We start from the raw sequence: 16,609 nt of genomic DNA, 5'->3' as shown, positions 1-16,609 counted from the left end.
TTTTTAATTTCAATTAGCCTAGTAAGTTGTCATTAGCTCATCTAATCTAAATTATTAACCTCATTACTAAGAGCTAACAGCTGCGAGCATCAGCTAAACTTTTAAGCCTAGGGAAGAATGCCTCAACCAGATGCTGTTATTCATTTACGTGTAGTTATCATATTGTTCATTATTGGAATTATCTTACACTCGAACATATACTTGTGTACTGTAAGAGAAAAAAGGGAATTTTAGACGCTGCATGCCTAGTGCTGAATTTCCCTCTGGCTCAGATACTAGCGGTGGCTTACAGTACATCATGTAGGCAGATATTTAAGCAAAATTATTATGGGCTCACTTTTCCACATGAATGAAGTCCGTTTTGTTCATTTTTTATTCTAAAAACATGTAAATCATGCACATACTAGTGAAATTCCGTAAAAAATGGGCGTTATCCGTTGATTATAATCGTACGAGACAGCAACGGGCCCAAGAGGATCAAAATGCCCAGCGATCCCCTCCAACTACAAGTTAGTAGTGCCCCGCTACTCAAAGATCTCCAGGTAATGAGATCCTCCAAGTAACAAGACCCGTCGTTTTGTTTTGCTCCCAGTTGAAGTAGTGGACGCGTCCACCGTGGAACTCTTATTCCCTGACAAAGGAAGCCCGAAAAGCCTTAAATTGTTATTTGAGAGAACGTGCGCCAAGTCATGTGGTACAACAAAAGAGCATAAGACTAAGGAGTCATTTGAAAGATTACCCTTAGTAGATTTAAGAGACTTGATTCATCTACACATAAAAATCAATTGCCTCATTAAACTTTTTATGTATAAGTAGCATTTAAAGCCCCCTATTTATTATAAATACCAAATACTTACAGCTTACGCTTCACTTCGTGGAATTGTTTGATGTCCCAATTAAATAAGTTTTTATTTATCATCCCTATTCATGGCCATTTTTCTTGATAGTTATATTTTTTTCTATGGATTAATAGGCATAAGGGTGAAGTCACGACCTTTCATACGATGGACTGTTATGGATATACAGATGTAGCTCCCAGTTTTAGACGATACAAAAGAGAAAAGTGGTAATCATCCTCAAAATATTTGAAATGGCAACTCCCATCTTTAGCTTTAAGTCCTTCTTGTATATTTTAGGAATAATTTATAATATTGTTTGATATGTTGGAGATGTTCCAGCTTTAAAAAGAGGCAGAACAACGGTTGAGGTGATTTCCGCAACCTATAATGCACGGTTAATTAACTGAAGATAGGAAGTGTGGCAGATAATAAGAGTCTGCATAAATTCTCTCCAATCGCATGGTCCATGGTTGAAACCATTGGACAGAGAGAGAGAGAGAACTACAATTCACCATTTCTCTACAGGAACGACTGATAGAGATTGGAACACTTTGGGCAAATTATCAAATAATAGAGTCGCATTATATGTTTTTGTAAAAAGTTACGTAAAGGGAAGTAAAAAAAGATAATTCAAAGATAAACACTCAAAAAGAGAAAAATAATGCTATCTTATGTATACCAGAGCCTGGTCAAAAAAATATCTATTTACACAAATAAATGGCTCTTACGGAATCCACAGTTTCGGGCCCCATTCTAAAATAAAACTTTTTAGGCACTCTTTCTTCGATTAACAAAACACCCCATGAATCTACATTAATCTCATTTAGATGAATGTTTACGGATTAAACGCTCTCTTTCAAGCAAACTTCGTTTTGTTTGCAGACAGCGGCGTTCTGCGAGAGAGTGGCTTTAATGGAGTGGATATTTTCACAAAGCCAGACACTCTTAATTGTTTTCTGCATCCCAAGCACACGCAGGCATCCAAGCAGCCACCACCATGCACTGACGCCCACTTAGTCCCTCCCCAGCCCACAACGCCGCAACTCCTCTCCTCCCCACCCGGCCGGTGCAACCACTTCTCTTGCCCCATGCGTCTGAACCCACTCCCCTGATCTCCATCCATCACCTATTTCAACAGATTAACTTCTTCAAGTTTAACATTGCATTTTTTTATCGGGAATTGTTAAACTCCTCAGTAGTAATGAAGGACAATAACATATCTTTATGCAATCCATCGATAAATATTACTCCAGAATTTATAATTTATAAAGTTTAAATGACTACGTTAACTGCTATTCCCCCCTCGGATAGACTACAACGTTGATATGGGGGGCTTTTGTGTTCCGATGACCCCTAGAGCTGTGCTGGCGGGAGTAATAAAAATTGCTCCTGGTAGGGTCACCCATGCCAGATAGGTCGAAGGTTAGGAGCCAGACGAAAGGTAGTCCACGCAGTGTCTGTTCCTCAGTGAGGCGGCTGCAATGGCGTCCGACCTCAGTGGGGCGGCCAATAAGTGATGGTGTCACGTTAAAAACACTATTGAGGACGGCAGCGGGAAACCACCTCAATTATCATTCCCAAGATAAATATGATGGACAATACAAACGCATCTGTAATGGTACTCCAGATCGTTAATGCGATATAGAACTCAGTAATAGTAGAGTAAATAATTATTTGGGGATGATCAGGGTGGGTTCAGAGAGGGGAGAGGTGTTCGATGCCATTGCAATGATGAGGTCACTAACAGAAAGGAACGTGCGGTGCGATCGGGATGTATGTGTTCATTTTGTCAATTTCGAGTTTGATAGAGTGAAATGGACAGAATTAATGAATGCTATATATAGAAAATAGGAGTAGTTGGGCGGAATATGAGTCTCATCCGAAACCTGTACATTTTACAGACTGCTCCGGCGCATGTGGTGGATGGAGAATCAGGATGGGCAGTGATAGGAAGAGGGGTAAGAGAGGATAGACGGTTATTATTCGTGTTTTGCAAAGCAGTTATAGTTAACGTGCCAAAATAGGCATGGAAATAACTAAAGATATGGATGAAAATCATTGGGGAATTCAGAAAATCATTTAGGTTTTGCGCATGATCACGATTTAGTTTGCCATTAGCCAAGATGCTTCAAGCATTGCTGAGCGCATTAAAGAAAGGTCAGTACGATAGGCATTGGCTAGGGGCCGCTGGCATAGGAGGAATCCTTGTCAACCCCGAACGAGTGAGTGAGTGCGATTGACAAAGGTATGAAACACCCGAGTGATTGAGTGAATGCGCGTTCACTCGAGTCCTCTCTGTTTCGTTTCGTAATTTCTGTGTGATTGACGGGTCAATGGCATAGAAGAAATCTTTGTAAACCCCAAAAGTGTGAGTACTTGTGATTCGCTAAGGTCCCCGTTTCTGGACATACCCGAGTTAATGCGTTAATGAGCGAGGACTTGTGTCCATCTGTTTTATAAATTTGTATTCACCTGTGTGATTGACTAGTTTCTGTATAGGAGAAATCCTTGTAAAACCTGAACGATTGAGTTAGTATTTACAAAGGTCTAACAAAACTAATTGGTTGAGTGACTGAGAACGTGAATTTGGGTCCTTTTTCGTCTTTTATTTAATTTCAATTGATTTCTCATTCCTGTGTGAGTACAACGGGTCCCTGGCGTAGGAGATATCCTTGCAACCCCTGAGCCTATGTGGGGAATGCGATTCGCGAGAGTGCCTGTTATTCCTCAGCACACCCTAGTGATCGAGTGGCTATAAGTTTGTTTCCTTATTTATTAATGTTGCATTGTTTGTGTGAGATTGAGGTACACGAGGGTCACTCTTACCCAAACACACCCAAGTGACCTAGTGTGTGTTTCCTATATTTCGCCTTACTTGTCAATTTGTTTTACTTTCACCCACCTTAAGCAAACCTAGTGCCAACCAAGTTTTCGGTCTCGGCTATTTCGTTTTCATAATCATTGGGTGAGAATATAACTAAACAAAACAAATGTTATGCGGTTTTTGAGAAAGAGCTTTGCCAACATAACATATATTAAAATATTAAAATAGGAGTTTATAAATGAGAGTACGTTGAACAGTCGACCATAACCAGAAGTGTTTTGGATCAAATTGGTCCAAGTAGCTGGGAAATAAGAAGCATGAATACATTGAGGAAAGAAGCATTCAAAGATGAGGAGGGAAATATGGCTGGGACATTTAAATAGAATGTTTAGAAAAAGCTTACTATAATTTTGATAAGAAGTGTTATTTTGTGCGTCATGGAAATATTTTCATTCAAATGAGATGACTGGCTTGGATTAGAGGATTTGAAAATGTTGGTTTTAGAGAATTTTCGATTAAGTGAAATGAACACAAATGTGAAAAAATGAGAAATTGACGAGAACGGAGTAGGGTAAGAGAAGGTATTTCTAATAGCAGAAATGTAAAGGAGGCAGGAAAAATGGATGCAGAGCATTTTGATTGGTAACGGAATGTTGAAGATTGTTGAAAGATCAAAACGTCTGGCAAACATGGAAGGAGTAGAAAATAGGATAGACGTTTTGGATAGATTGATTGAAAGTAGGAAGGAAATTAAATGGAATTGATGAAGGGATTTACTGTAATGTTGGAGTTCAAGTTGTGATTTGTTAGAAGACAGAAGAGAATGTAATATTGCACCGTTGAATAGATTGTGAATACAAAAATGTAGAATACTGTTGTTAGTACAAGTAAAAAATGCTAATGATAACCTTCTCCCTTTGGCAGCCCTATCGGAGGAGCCGCGCTTTGCAGAGCCCATCCCCAACGTGACCGTCGCCGTGGGCCGCGACGCGTCGCTGCCCTGCGTCGTGGAGCACCTCGGCACGTACAAGGTGAGTGACTGACTTCGAACGAGTCCCAACTCCAGGAGCCATCTCCCAAACTATTTCTTTGGGGCACTCCATAAGGTTTCATTGGACTGCCATCGACGAAATTAGATATTGCCTTAGAACTACTTTTAAAGTTCAACTTCGATCAGCTGGATTTCCACTTTATTCGTATCAATATATTTAAAATTTAGGGATTTTTTATGACATGAAAAACCACTGAAACGTCGTAAAAACTCACATTGAAATTTCATCTTATGTTTCATACTGCTCGTCCACGGACCAGTTAGATTACATACAGGTATATAGTATGCTTTGCTGTCCGGAAATCGGATTAAATGAAGCTAAAACGGTTATTTTTAAAATGCGATATTAGCACATAGATTTTGGATAAGTTAGAATGATGCTTCATATTATAAAAAATAATACATATCTTACTGACGTGAAGGAATTTTAATGACTACTGAACAAATCATTATTAAGTATATGTTTTGATATGCATGTTTGTTTTCCAATCTTTGATGGAAAGTGAACGACAGTGAAGAGCTTATATTGTTTTGAGTACTACTCAGTGAAAAAAATTGCAATTTTTTTATACTCTCGTGTATTTATTTTTTTAATATTTCCGGTGTATCTTAATATTTGTTAATAAAGTTCTCTTCCGTTTCATTGAAACTGGATAAAATAGGTTTCTCTGTATTTGGCCCCAATCATTTTCATGACTGTAGATCAATTTTGTCTGTTGTTTTAAATCTCAGAAACCACATCTGTTATTCGGAACCCAAATAATGTTGCATAAGCCTTATCATAAATATTTTACAGATACTCTAAACTGAAGTATTAATTACCTATTATGCAACTAATTTCGTCCGTGTCCTGTATGTATACCTGAACAATGACCTAGCGCATTGACAATACGGTTGGCGTGTACGAGATCTGTTGAAAAAGTATCGCGACTTTTGCGTTTTTTTAAAAATTATTTATTTATTCGTGAATATCTATTTTGTCCCCTTCAAAGTAATCCCCATTAGAAATTATACACTTGTGCCAACGTTTTATCCAGTCCTCGAAGCACTTCCAAAAATCATATTTAGTGATCTTGTTCAGCTCCTCCTCCGATGCAGTCTTTATCTCGCCAATAATCGCGTCTTCCTTTCACGGGCCTCTTCAGTTTCGGGAACAAGAAAAAGTCACTGAAGGCCAGATCTGGGGAATACGGCGGCGGCGGAATCGTCGTATAGTGATCGTAGTCAACTGAATGGAGTCAGCAACTCCTGAATATGGTTTATCATTCAAATTGAAAGGAATAAAAGTGTGTATCACTACTACGGTGTACTTACTTTATATTTGTCGTTTATGTACACGTTCATCCAATCGCTTTCAATTTCATTTAGTGAATTCTAAAGAATTACGGTTCAATGAAAGTTAATTACAAGTAATTTACATTTATATTACGAATTATACGTATTTTCAAAACTATCTACTTGTGATGGAATGGAGACCTGGTTTTTTTAATCCTTTGAAGGCGCCCTTTTGGCACTATTTTCATGTGTTCGTTCTCGATATCATTTGAATGCTTCACTCATGCTTGTTTGACGCACAACTCGTGATAATAGTTTTGTTGTTTATCTTCCTGACCAATAAAAGTACGTTCCGATTAACATAATCAACGACCGTAAAGGCGACGTGAAAACCCAATTTTAGGAAGCGTTCACGGACCAGATCGACGAGTAATGAATATTCTCTTTATATTAGCGTTTATTGATGTTAGTTTTGTTATTTTGGACGTTGTCACTCGCTCTTTGATCCTGGATTATGGTGTGTTTGTTATAACGAGGGAAACATATGGGCGTTATGAATAAGAGTAACGAACTCCGCACAGAGTGCACATTTAACAGTCATTTAATTAGCAAATGTACAGTTTTAATAGACTACACAGAATGGCGAAAAAATGAAGGAATTTAGAAAATATAATTCCTACAATGAATGTATGTTGGCAATCAAGATTTTTAGGTTTGCATTTCAGGTGATTGAATAGGACTTGACTTCATTAATCTGAAGAAAAGAATGTATTCACACCTATTTCATGACCTTCGAGTGGCAAATGTTTGAGATCTATTCAGAAATAGGGGTAAAAGGTGCCTATACCTATAACTTGTGCCATAAATTTCACAAGAAGGCATATATATTCTCGTGGATTTCAACATGCATCTGAAATGACTATAACCTCTTTTAAATTAGTGGAGTCATGTTTCCCATTATTAGCTCTATATGTCTCTTTTGAAAAAAAACATTTCTACGGGGGATCGGGATAGTGCGGTGGCTAACGCACTGGGTTCCCACACTGACAGCCCGCAATCCCAGACGAGGCAAATATTTTTCAGTGTTATCTCGATCACTACTTAAGGTGCTTTTTTGGAAAGCTCTTTGAGTGAGCACGCCGTTCGTTGGATGGGACTTTAAGCAGCCTAACCCCTTGGTGCATTTCGTTTAGAAAAGGCTAATATCGACGCCGGGTTTCTCTCCACCCTTCATCTTCTACTGCCCATCCCTAATGGCGCTAATGACCTCAGCTGTCGGTCGCCTTCCCTAAAAACTGCCACTATTAATGGATTAAAAATGAAAAATAAGTATAATTGACCTATTTATTCAAAAAGTTCTAACTTGGAAACGTGATTGCCTTTGAGAAAGGGTAATTTCGTTTGGAGTTCACCCGATACTACAAAGAACCTTGTAGGCTTGTAATTCGGATTGTGAACATCTAGTAATTGTTTTCAAAATTCAGTCTGTTGCATTAGTGCGAAAAGCAGAATCGAAAAATGACACAAATGCAAATTCCTGTATTTGGACTGCTATATACGCGAATGGTCAATTTTTTTTCGATAAACCGTACGTCGCTGTTGAATATTATGCGCATACATTGATATGGTGTTTTTGAATTTTCAATATGTAACTCATTTTTGCCAGATAATATTTTTCATTAATGTTGCATTATATTTAAATAATTTTTACACCGCCTTCATCAATGAACAGAAGATATTTTAAGGATTGAGTTTACTGCTTTGATTCCATGTTAAACAAATTTTAAATTAAATCTATTTTTTCCTTTAATTCTTAATATATGAGTTACCAGGCGAGTTACCAGTTTTATGACAGGTGATTTCAACTATGAACACATTAGTAGCAGATTCAGGTATATGCATCAATCAGCTCCATTTTTATCCAGTTTTGGAGTTTTTACCGATATATATATATATATATTTAATTGATCAATGCTTAATATTGATAATTACACACTTCATATTTTTAGAGATAAGATTTTAAATTTCATACCAATTAATGTAAGTAAAATTCACATTATGTGTGCGTTGAGTATGTACTCGTGAAGTTAATTTCTGATAATGCTCTCTTTACCTACTACAATGTGTGAAATTTAACATAGCATTAATAGTAAACCAGTTAACCCCAAGAACTAATCAGAAGGGCGAATGACACGGAGGAATATAGAAATGGCATTAGGTTAACCGGGATTAGGAAAAAATCGTGATTCATAGTTACAGAGACGCAAAAGAATATTAACCCAAAGGTAATGCCTTCTATGGTTTTATTTCTAACTTCTACACCAAGTGTAAATTAGCCGCTCTACAGGGGAAAGATTTAAATTTTGATGCCTCTGCCCAATGGGAAGGATATGTTGTAAAATTCTCCGTATTCCTCGGATTCCTCATATTGTTGCTCCTGATATATGAGTGAGTAATCTAATTTCAACGCTTGCTTCTCCTCCGCTAGTTTCGAACTCTGAATTACGGGTCCGAGCACGTTAAACCGGTTCATTTGAGGAGCGTTAAACTCAGACGAGGAGATAGCCCTACTCCATATAACCATGCCTAGAACGGGTGAAACGAATGAATGTGCTAATGAAAGATTATTCATATGCAATTAATGCGTAAAAGAATGATAATGGCTTCCTGGATGAACCAAGAAGCATATATAACGTTGCCCCGTTTCAGGTTGCAGTCATTCCAGTAAGATATTAAAATCTCGGATGGCGACATGCAAACGGGAGCTAGCCATGCTTACATTTCGCCCATTACTCGTTTGCGTACGTATGAAAGCTCATAATGAAGATGGACCCTCTCACACTTACCGCGGAGTTAATCTCCCAAACAGCGCATGACGAAGTGAGGCAGCAGTGGTTTCAACGGTGCTATAGTTACATACGCCAGGACTCCCGCCCACTGTCCGATTATTAGACCCTGAAACCCATGGTAATAACTCCTCGTGGGAATGGCGTAGTAAAAGCTCTAAACGCAATATCTCTCACTTAGTACCCCTTCCCCTGGGGCGTCTTTATAGGAAAAAAATAAGATGGCATCTGCTTTGAGAAGGCCGAGAGAATGAAATTTTAAGTATAAACAAAATGAAAATGACCATTTGATGCGTGAAAAAGCAGTCATTAAACTCACAACGACATTGCATCTGAATTTTTTTTAATGCTTCATATTAATATTGCTAAGGAACTTTTTCTGAAAACATTTACTTTTAATTTTGTACACTTTTCCTCACCAAGCGGTGCATGAACTATTTCACGAAAATGTTACCGTTGGAAAATGTTAGGGTGTTATTGGCAAGGATCGAGCCCATAATTCCCTTCAAAAGTACTTTAACTGTGTCATAACCGTTCCGGTGGGGACGGGATAACGTTCTCAGCTGTCAACCCAGAGGTCCCGGGTTCGATTTCCACTTAGATGGGTTTTCCTCCACTATGGGCCCTTGTAATTGTCTTCAGTTATGTGCTTAGGGATACGGTGGAAGAGCGGACTAAATAGTATGGCTCTCGTCCCAATAAACACGTTAAATAGATGTGTTCATAATGTACAGCTTAAAGTGAGTCTCAAAATACTTGCATTAAATAAGGTTCATTAAGATGTCGACAGCTGAGGAAATATGGAAATTTGGCGTGACATTATAACCGTTTGCAGTATATGCGCAATGTGAAACTGTCCACCGACAAAGTAACACTATATATGCGTATTGGCTGCATACATGATGTGATTGAAAAAATTAAACTGGTTTTGATAGACATCGCGCAGTTTCATCACTCTGATGTCATCATCAGTAATCAAACCAAAAAGAAAAGCATATTAAGGTCTATGAGGATTGTGATCTTCGTGAAGGTAGAACTCCCCTGGGGCATAGTCTGAGGTGAAGCAGCTCAGGGGTATTGGATTCTATACCTTGGTACCGCTAGAGTTATTTCAATTTCAGGGTTGAAGAATCCATAACTTGCACCCTGATTTTTCTTTTTTTTGTTCAAGAATGTGATCGGGCCACCGAAATAATAAAAAACCGTTTAAAAAAAAAGTTTTATGCATCATCGCCATGCTTGTGAATGACCTAATACACACTTTTGTGAACATTTTTCGTAAATATATGTTAATTCACACACACACACACATATTATATATATATATATATATATATACATATATATATATATATATATATATATATATATATATATATATATATATATATATATAACGATTGTACGGAAAAACTCACACGAGCGGCAATAATGGGCTGACACAATATAACACAAATAGAAAAGAATAGACACATTTAAAAGAACACTCACACGGTAAATTGTTCGAGCTTTCGGCCCTCTCAGAGGCCTTCTTCAAGAGAGACTGAAAATATGCTATTGCAGAGGAGAGAGGAAAGAGCTATGGGCGTGGAGGGGAGGTGTGGAGGGAATGCTGGGAGGGAAATTAAATATGGCGGTTTAGGGTGGGAATTTTAAAGGAACGGAAGGATAGTATGTAGGCGGATTCACGAGTTCTCACCTCTATGTTGGTGGCTGAATCAGGTAGGGATTCTAGGATGCTTAGAGCAAAACACTGGTCGAATGAAAGGTTGTGGGAATTGGCGTGTTAAGGGATAGGAAGAGAAGAGAGTGAGGCAGAATTGCAGGAGTACCGGTGATTATTCATACGGATGGATAAGGGGGTAATGCATTCACCTATGTAAAAGGAAGTGCAATGCTTGCATGATAAAAGGTAAATAATATTTTTTGAGAGGCAATTAGCGTGGGAACGAGGTGAGGGGGCTATGAGGGGATGTAGGGAGAGGGGAGTAGGCATAATAAGAAGACAGGTTTTACATCGGGGGCGGTTGCAAGTTGGGGAAATATTGGGAAATTTGTCACGGGGGGGCGCCAAAGGGTTGGTGGATCTCAGAAGGTTTTTGAGATTGGAAGGTCGTCTGTATGCGATAGATGGGCATTGGGGTAGTAAGGATGAGGTCGCGTCATTGTCATGTAAAATTGGAAACAGTTCTTTAATTTAGCATCCTAGAATCCCTACCTGATTCAGCCACCAACATAGAGGTGAGAACTCGTGAATCCGCCTACATACTATCCTTCCGTTCCTTTAAAATTCCCACCCTAAACCGCCATATTTAATTTCCCTCCCAGCATTCCCTCCACACCTCCCCTCCACGCCCATAGCTCTTTCCCCTCTCCTCTGCAATAGCATATTTTCAGTCTCTCTTGAAGAAGGCCTCTGAGAGGGCCGAAAGCTCGAACAATTTACCGTGTGATTGTTCTTTTAAATGTGTCTATTATTTTCTATTTGTGTTATATTGTGTCAGCCCATTATATATACTATAGTATATATATATAACGATTGTACGGAAAAAATCACACGAGCGGCACAATAATGGGCTGACACAATATAACACAAATAGAATAGAATAGCAACATTTAAAAAGACACTCACACGGTAAATTGTTCGAGCTTTCGGCCCTCTCAGAGGCCTTCTTCAAGAGAGACTCAGTCTCTCTCAGAGACTCTTGAAGAAGGCCTCTGAAAGGGCCGAAAGCTCGAACAATTTACCGTGTGAGTGTCCTTTTAAATGTTGCTATTCTATTCTATTTGTGTTATATTGTGTCAGCCCAATTTATATATATACATATACATATATTCTGATGACTACGGTCGTGCCGTCGAAACGTCAAAACTACATATTAGTGTCCTTCGTGTTTCTATGTTTTATTTCGAAGATATTTATATAAATAATGTGCACATATTTACATGTATAGCTACATTATGAACGATTATTATAAGTTACATAAATAAAATAGTATATGAAGGCATTTTTACGATAGAAGTTAATTTTGCGCGCCATTTTTTTCCACGAATATTTGGCCAGTGTTTTTTGAAAAAGAAAAAAGACTTCTTTTTTTATTCCTCAATGATATCATTTAAAAGCATTCGTCGCTCGTCTCCTCCTGTTCCCTGAAGGGGGAACAATTTTCCCCTCTGTAAATCGACCACTCGAGCAGTGGTCGGTCTGCGAGAGGCCGCCGTTAGTGAAACGGAAGAAATGAAGGGAAGTGCGGGGTGGTGAGCGAGCGGTGCTCGCCGGATGGGACTTCACGTGCGCTTTGGACGATATGCCGAGAAAAGGTGGACGGTGCCAAATAGCGCGGCATAATTAGCGGAGATGACGTGAGATGGCGCTAACCCGTCTCTCTCTCTCTCGCTCTCTTTGAATGCAACCCCCGCCCCTCCTCTGTCCCCTAGTGTATCCTGTGATTAACCTCCTGCTGCCCCTCCTCCCGCAATCCGAATCCAACAAGTAGGGACGTCTCCGCTGCTGCGAACCACGCTCCGGCATGGAAACATTGTTTGGCCAAAAACCCAGTCGAGACGCCCCCGAAATGGAATTCCAAGGGATGAATGGAGAGGCTTGGTGGGTGCGTGGGAGGGTACGGGGGGTCTGCAGCTGTCGGTGGAGGAAGGATCTCAGGTGATGGGATGTGGACTGGACGCTACGAAGCCCTTCTACTTGTTCTCCTTTCGTCCCCTCCTAATGGATGATGAGTAGTCTGTGCGTGTGTGTGCTTGGCATTTGTGATAGGATTGAACAGAGAATGAAAGGAGAAAAGAAGGCGAAATAAAGATGATTATCCCTTTTTTTGGTCAATGGACGAATGTTTTTTCCGTCTAAATCGTTCGCCTTTCATTCAAGACATCAAATAACAATCATCTCTCGCCGTTCCCCGACATGATTTCCGACCCAGTGTTCCCGTGGCTCTCCAGCCTACTTCGGGCGAGATAATGAAATTAATTTTATGATTATCTTCAGAGGAAATGTCCCCAACTGCCATCAGTCCTCATTTCATCGCCACTTAGATGAAATTTAAATTTTCAATTAACTACATGAATGCGTTAACGTTTTTCAGCACGGTGAATCTTATCGTCAGATATTTTGTATCCCACCAACAGTACGCCTGATGTCCCACAAAAAACAAACAAATGAGATGAAAACAGCTTCGGAAAGGTGCTTTTTTAATACAAATTACGCTTTCCTTATTTCTTAAAATAAATCTGAGTTCATGCTTTTCTAACTTGATAAACGCCTTCATAGTGTGGAAAAAATAAATCGAAGTTTTATCTTTCCTAGAATTAACTGACATCTCTCTTCATGCTTTGCAAGTCTCTCTACAAACGGGAAAATGTACTTATTTCATTAGGAATAATAAAGTTTATTTGTTTTATTGATTGAAAGGCAGTGGTATGCAATGGTGTCTTAACTGCCACTTGATTCTAGGATTAGGACATTTGTAGGTATTTGCTAATATTAAATTGGATTTATTTGTTTAGCATCCTTGCTGTATAAAGTATTAGGGAAATGGATTTCTCCAATGGACCCTGATACTTTAATATCTTTTATTTCCTAAAATGGTAAAAATAAATTAGATAATGGGAAAAGGTAACTCTTACAAATTTGTGTGATTGCTAGTTGACTTGTAGTTGAGTGATTGAGAAATATTCATTTCACATACTATTCGCTATGGAATATCACTTTTTGGCCGGCCTATAACTTTGATGGGTGGTCTTAGACTTTGATGAAGTGGGCATATTGTATCTAAGCATTTATTTCTAGCGAGGGAAAATAGGTGATAATTTTGCACTTGACAGGTTTGCGAAGTTGATGTTCCTTAGTAAATCTAACCCAAGAAACAAAGATAATGTCGCGGAGATTAATCAAGTGGATCGGTTTACATAAACATTTCGGACGATTTAATCCACTTTTTGAAGAAATTTTGAAAAAGAAATTTTGACTCCGTCCTTCGACTATAAAATATATCAAGTTTTTAGAGAAATATCAGATACAACTGGCTTTGATAATACAGTTGTGGTCAGTATTCGGTGGCATAACAGCGAAGAACATATCGCATTTATATAATACTTACAGAATGCCATATTATTTTTTTTTAAATAGTCTTTTCCAGGATTTTATCAAGTATCATTTTTGCTGGTGAGATAGCACACTGTCTTTGAATATTCAAGGCCAGTAATGATTTCTTTCCGGTCAACACTCAGTCACTCGTTTGAGAAGTAATGAAATGGAAGAACGTGCAAATAAATCTCCAGCCCGTGAAGGCAAGTTAAAAGGAAGAAATCACGATCTTAAATGTATGTCACAAAACTGGATTTGAGAGATGTATATATTGGGTAAAACCAATAATTGTATGCAAGCCACTGGAAAATTGTGAGCAGATAAAACGGTGCGATACTTCAGAAGGAAGTTTATACTAATTTTTGCGGGTATTGCGCGGAGGTTAATATCGAGTGATAAGTGAGAGGTTACAGTCGTCGGAATGAATGTGGATGTGAAGTTTAGGGGTAATCGAGAAAAGAAGTGGAAGATTGGCGACTTTGGGACGAGTCAGGAAAGGTTGAAGGGTCAAAAGACTCCACTGCTGGGATTCACAAGAGACGTTTCGAAGTCTAAGCAGATAGATGTTGGGAGGTTGGATTTTGGGTGAGGAGGGATGAAAGGGGAACTGAATAAAGTTAAGTTGCTAGATAATAGTCAAATAGAGTGAGGATTCAGGATAGTGAGCATTTTGGTGAGATATAATTGGAAAGAAGTGTTTTTGAATGAATGAAATATATCTGTCACGCCTTGCAATACAATATGTACAATGTATTGAAGAAATATTAATATTAAAAATAATTTTCTGTAACCACTGTAATATTTCACCAAATACTGTCATAAAAAACCACAATTTTTCGCTCACTATTCCAATTTCATTGCTCATTTTACGTGACCTTTTCACTTGGAACTTATTTAAGCATCTTGAAACTTATGCAATTCGTACTCTATTAACTGCCTAATATGGAAGTCTTAAATGCCGTCAGTTATTTTTTAAATTTTCTGAAATTCGTACGCCGCGCTCCTGTTCAGCCTTATTTTATATGGCATGGTTGAGGGAAAATATTAGTAATAGAGCAAGTTTAGAACTACCGCAAATATTTCTTAAAAGCATTTGTTTTTGGAATTTGATTAAAATTGTTCATTCCGTCTATTGCGGCTGAAATGTGAAGATTATTGAGCAACAAGTACCTATATTTTAAGCCTAATATATGCTCAATTAAGTTGGCGAGGGGGTTTTGGAAGTAGAGGCATGGGGATGAGGAGATCGCGGAGAGAAAAGAAGAAGCGGGCGGAGGATTCAAGGGACATGGAAGACGGAGGAGGAAAGGAGAGATGCAGGTGGTGTGTGAGGAGTGAAGTCAATGAAAAGTTAGAGGGGTGCTGGGGAAGGAACTCGCGATCCAACTCTCCAGGAAAGGCCTCTCCAGCTCTCCCTGCTACCCAATTTCCCTCCCCTTTTCTGTATTTCCGACGACCCCACCCCCCTTAACCCTCCCCTGCCGCCCCTCCGAGTGCCGTCCTCACCGAGCATTAGCGCCCTCAACCCTCTCCGCAGTTCATCCCTCCCCGGCAGGACCTCATCTCGGCTAATGATCCGGTGATTAAGGATTAGTTTCATTACTCTGCCGAGGGTGAGTTGGTAGGGGTAGGGACGGGGAGGCAAAAGGGGCGGTGGGTGAAAAAAGAGGGGTTCGAGGGTGGTCCACGAAGGGAAAGGGAGGCGTTTGGGGACCGGGGGAGGGAGGCGGGGCTCGAGAAATTCTCTTCCCTGGCAGACATTAGGCCTCTTCTCTCTCTCTCTCTCTCTCTCGCTCCTGCACTCCTCTCCCTCAATCATACTCTCTACCTCTCTCCCCTTTTCCTTGGTTGATGTGCGCGCTTCGGGCCATTACGCCCAATTAGGCAAAATATCTGAAGGTAGAAGAAATCGCTCCAAGGCAAAGGAAGCGATCTAGTTGAGTGCTTTTCGTCTCTTCTTATTTTTTTATCTTTTTTCGGCCATTCCTTTGATTTTTCAAATATGTACATATTTTTTTCTGCTCAAATGGACGTCACTTCAAAAGCGTATGGATTATGAAAAAATCCTGGAAGAATGTGTCAGGAGGGATACGGAACAAATGCCAGTTTTATGCATATATTTTTTCGGTAGTTAATGTGGATTTTTTCCCTTTATTGTTGCATGTATTCTGCTCTTTATAGATTAGGGTTTCTTTGGGGAGATATCAATGATTACGAAATGCCGCTCTTTAGATGAGTACACCAAATTTCTTTTGCACATCGGGACATTTTAGGATAAGTAAGAAAAAAGCATACCATGAGTAACGCCGTTGGACGAAGTCGTTTGTTGGTGGATAATTCCTTGTTTTTTCATACTTGCGATTGTGTTAATTAATCACCTTGAGTTTGTGAATTGAATGATCTGGCATTCATATAAATGAACATTAATGGTTCGCTCAAAATTAAATCACTCATGGTAATGAGCAACAACTTATTAAGACTCCCGGCTTAATTTTCCCTCCACTTAATTTGGATATACGCGAGTAATGGCTCTAATTCCTTAAATTGTACTATTATCATGGAACTGCAAGGTAGATCACTGTTTGGCTGAAGAGACTATCGAGACGGAAGGCGAAGCTGTTTTCATGAAAATAACTCGGACGATGGAAATGTAGCCGAGCAGAGTTTAATCTT

The 16,609-nt window shown here is 39.2% G+C and overlaps 1 protein-coding gene across 1 annotated transcript in view; it reads left to right on the top strand.

The window, feature by feature from the left end:
• The first annotated feature begins 4,313 nt into the window (after nt 1–4,313).
• The window catches only part of LOC139696001 (lachesin-like), a 481,837-nt gene continuing 469,541 nt past the window's right edge, over nt 4,314–16,609 (top strand). The window contains exons 1-2 of the mRNA XM_071594649.1: nt 4,314–4,401; nt 4,588–4,694. Of these exons, the coding sequence (XP_071450750.1) occupies nt 4,314–4,401; nt 4,588–4,694 (195 nt within the window). The remainder of the gene's footprint in view (nt 4,402–4,587; nt 4,695–16,609) is intronic.

Source organism: Hetaerina americana, unplaced genomic scaffold (assembly GCF_022747635.1).
Source record: "Hetaerina americana unplaced genomic scaffold, ioHetAmer1.1.p SCAF_1, whole genome shotgun sequence".
Lineage (NCBI taxonomy): Eukaryota > Metazoa > Arthropoda > Insecta > Odonata > Calopterygidae > Hetaerina > Hetaerina americana.
This window is presented reverse-complemented; position numbering and strand designations above follow the sequence as displayed.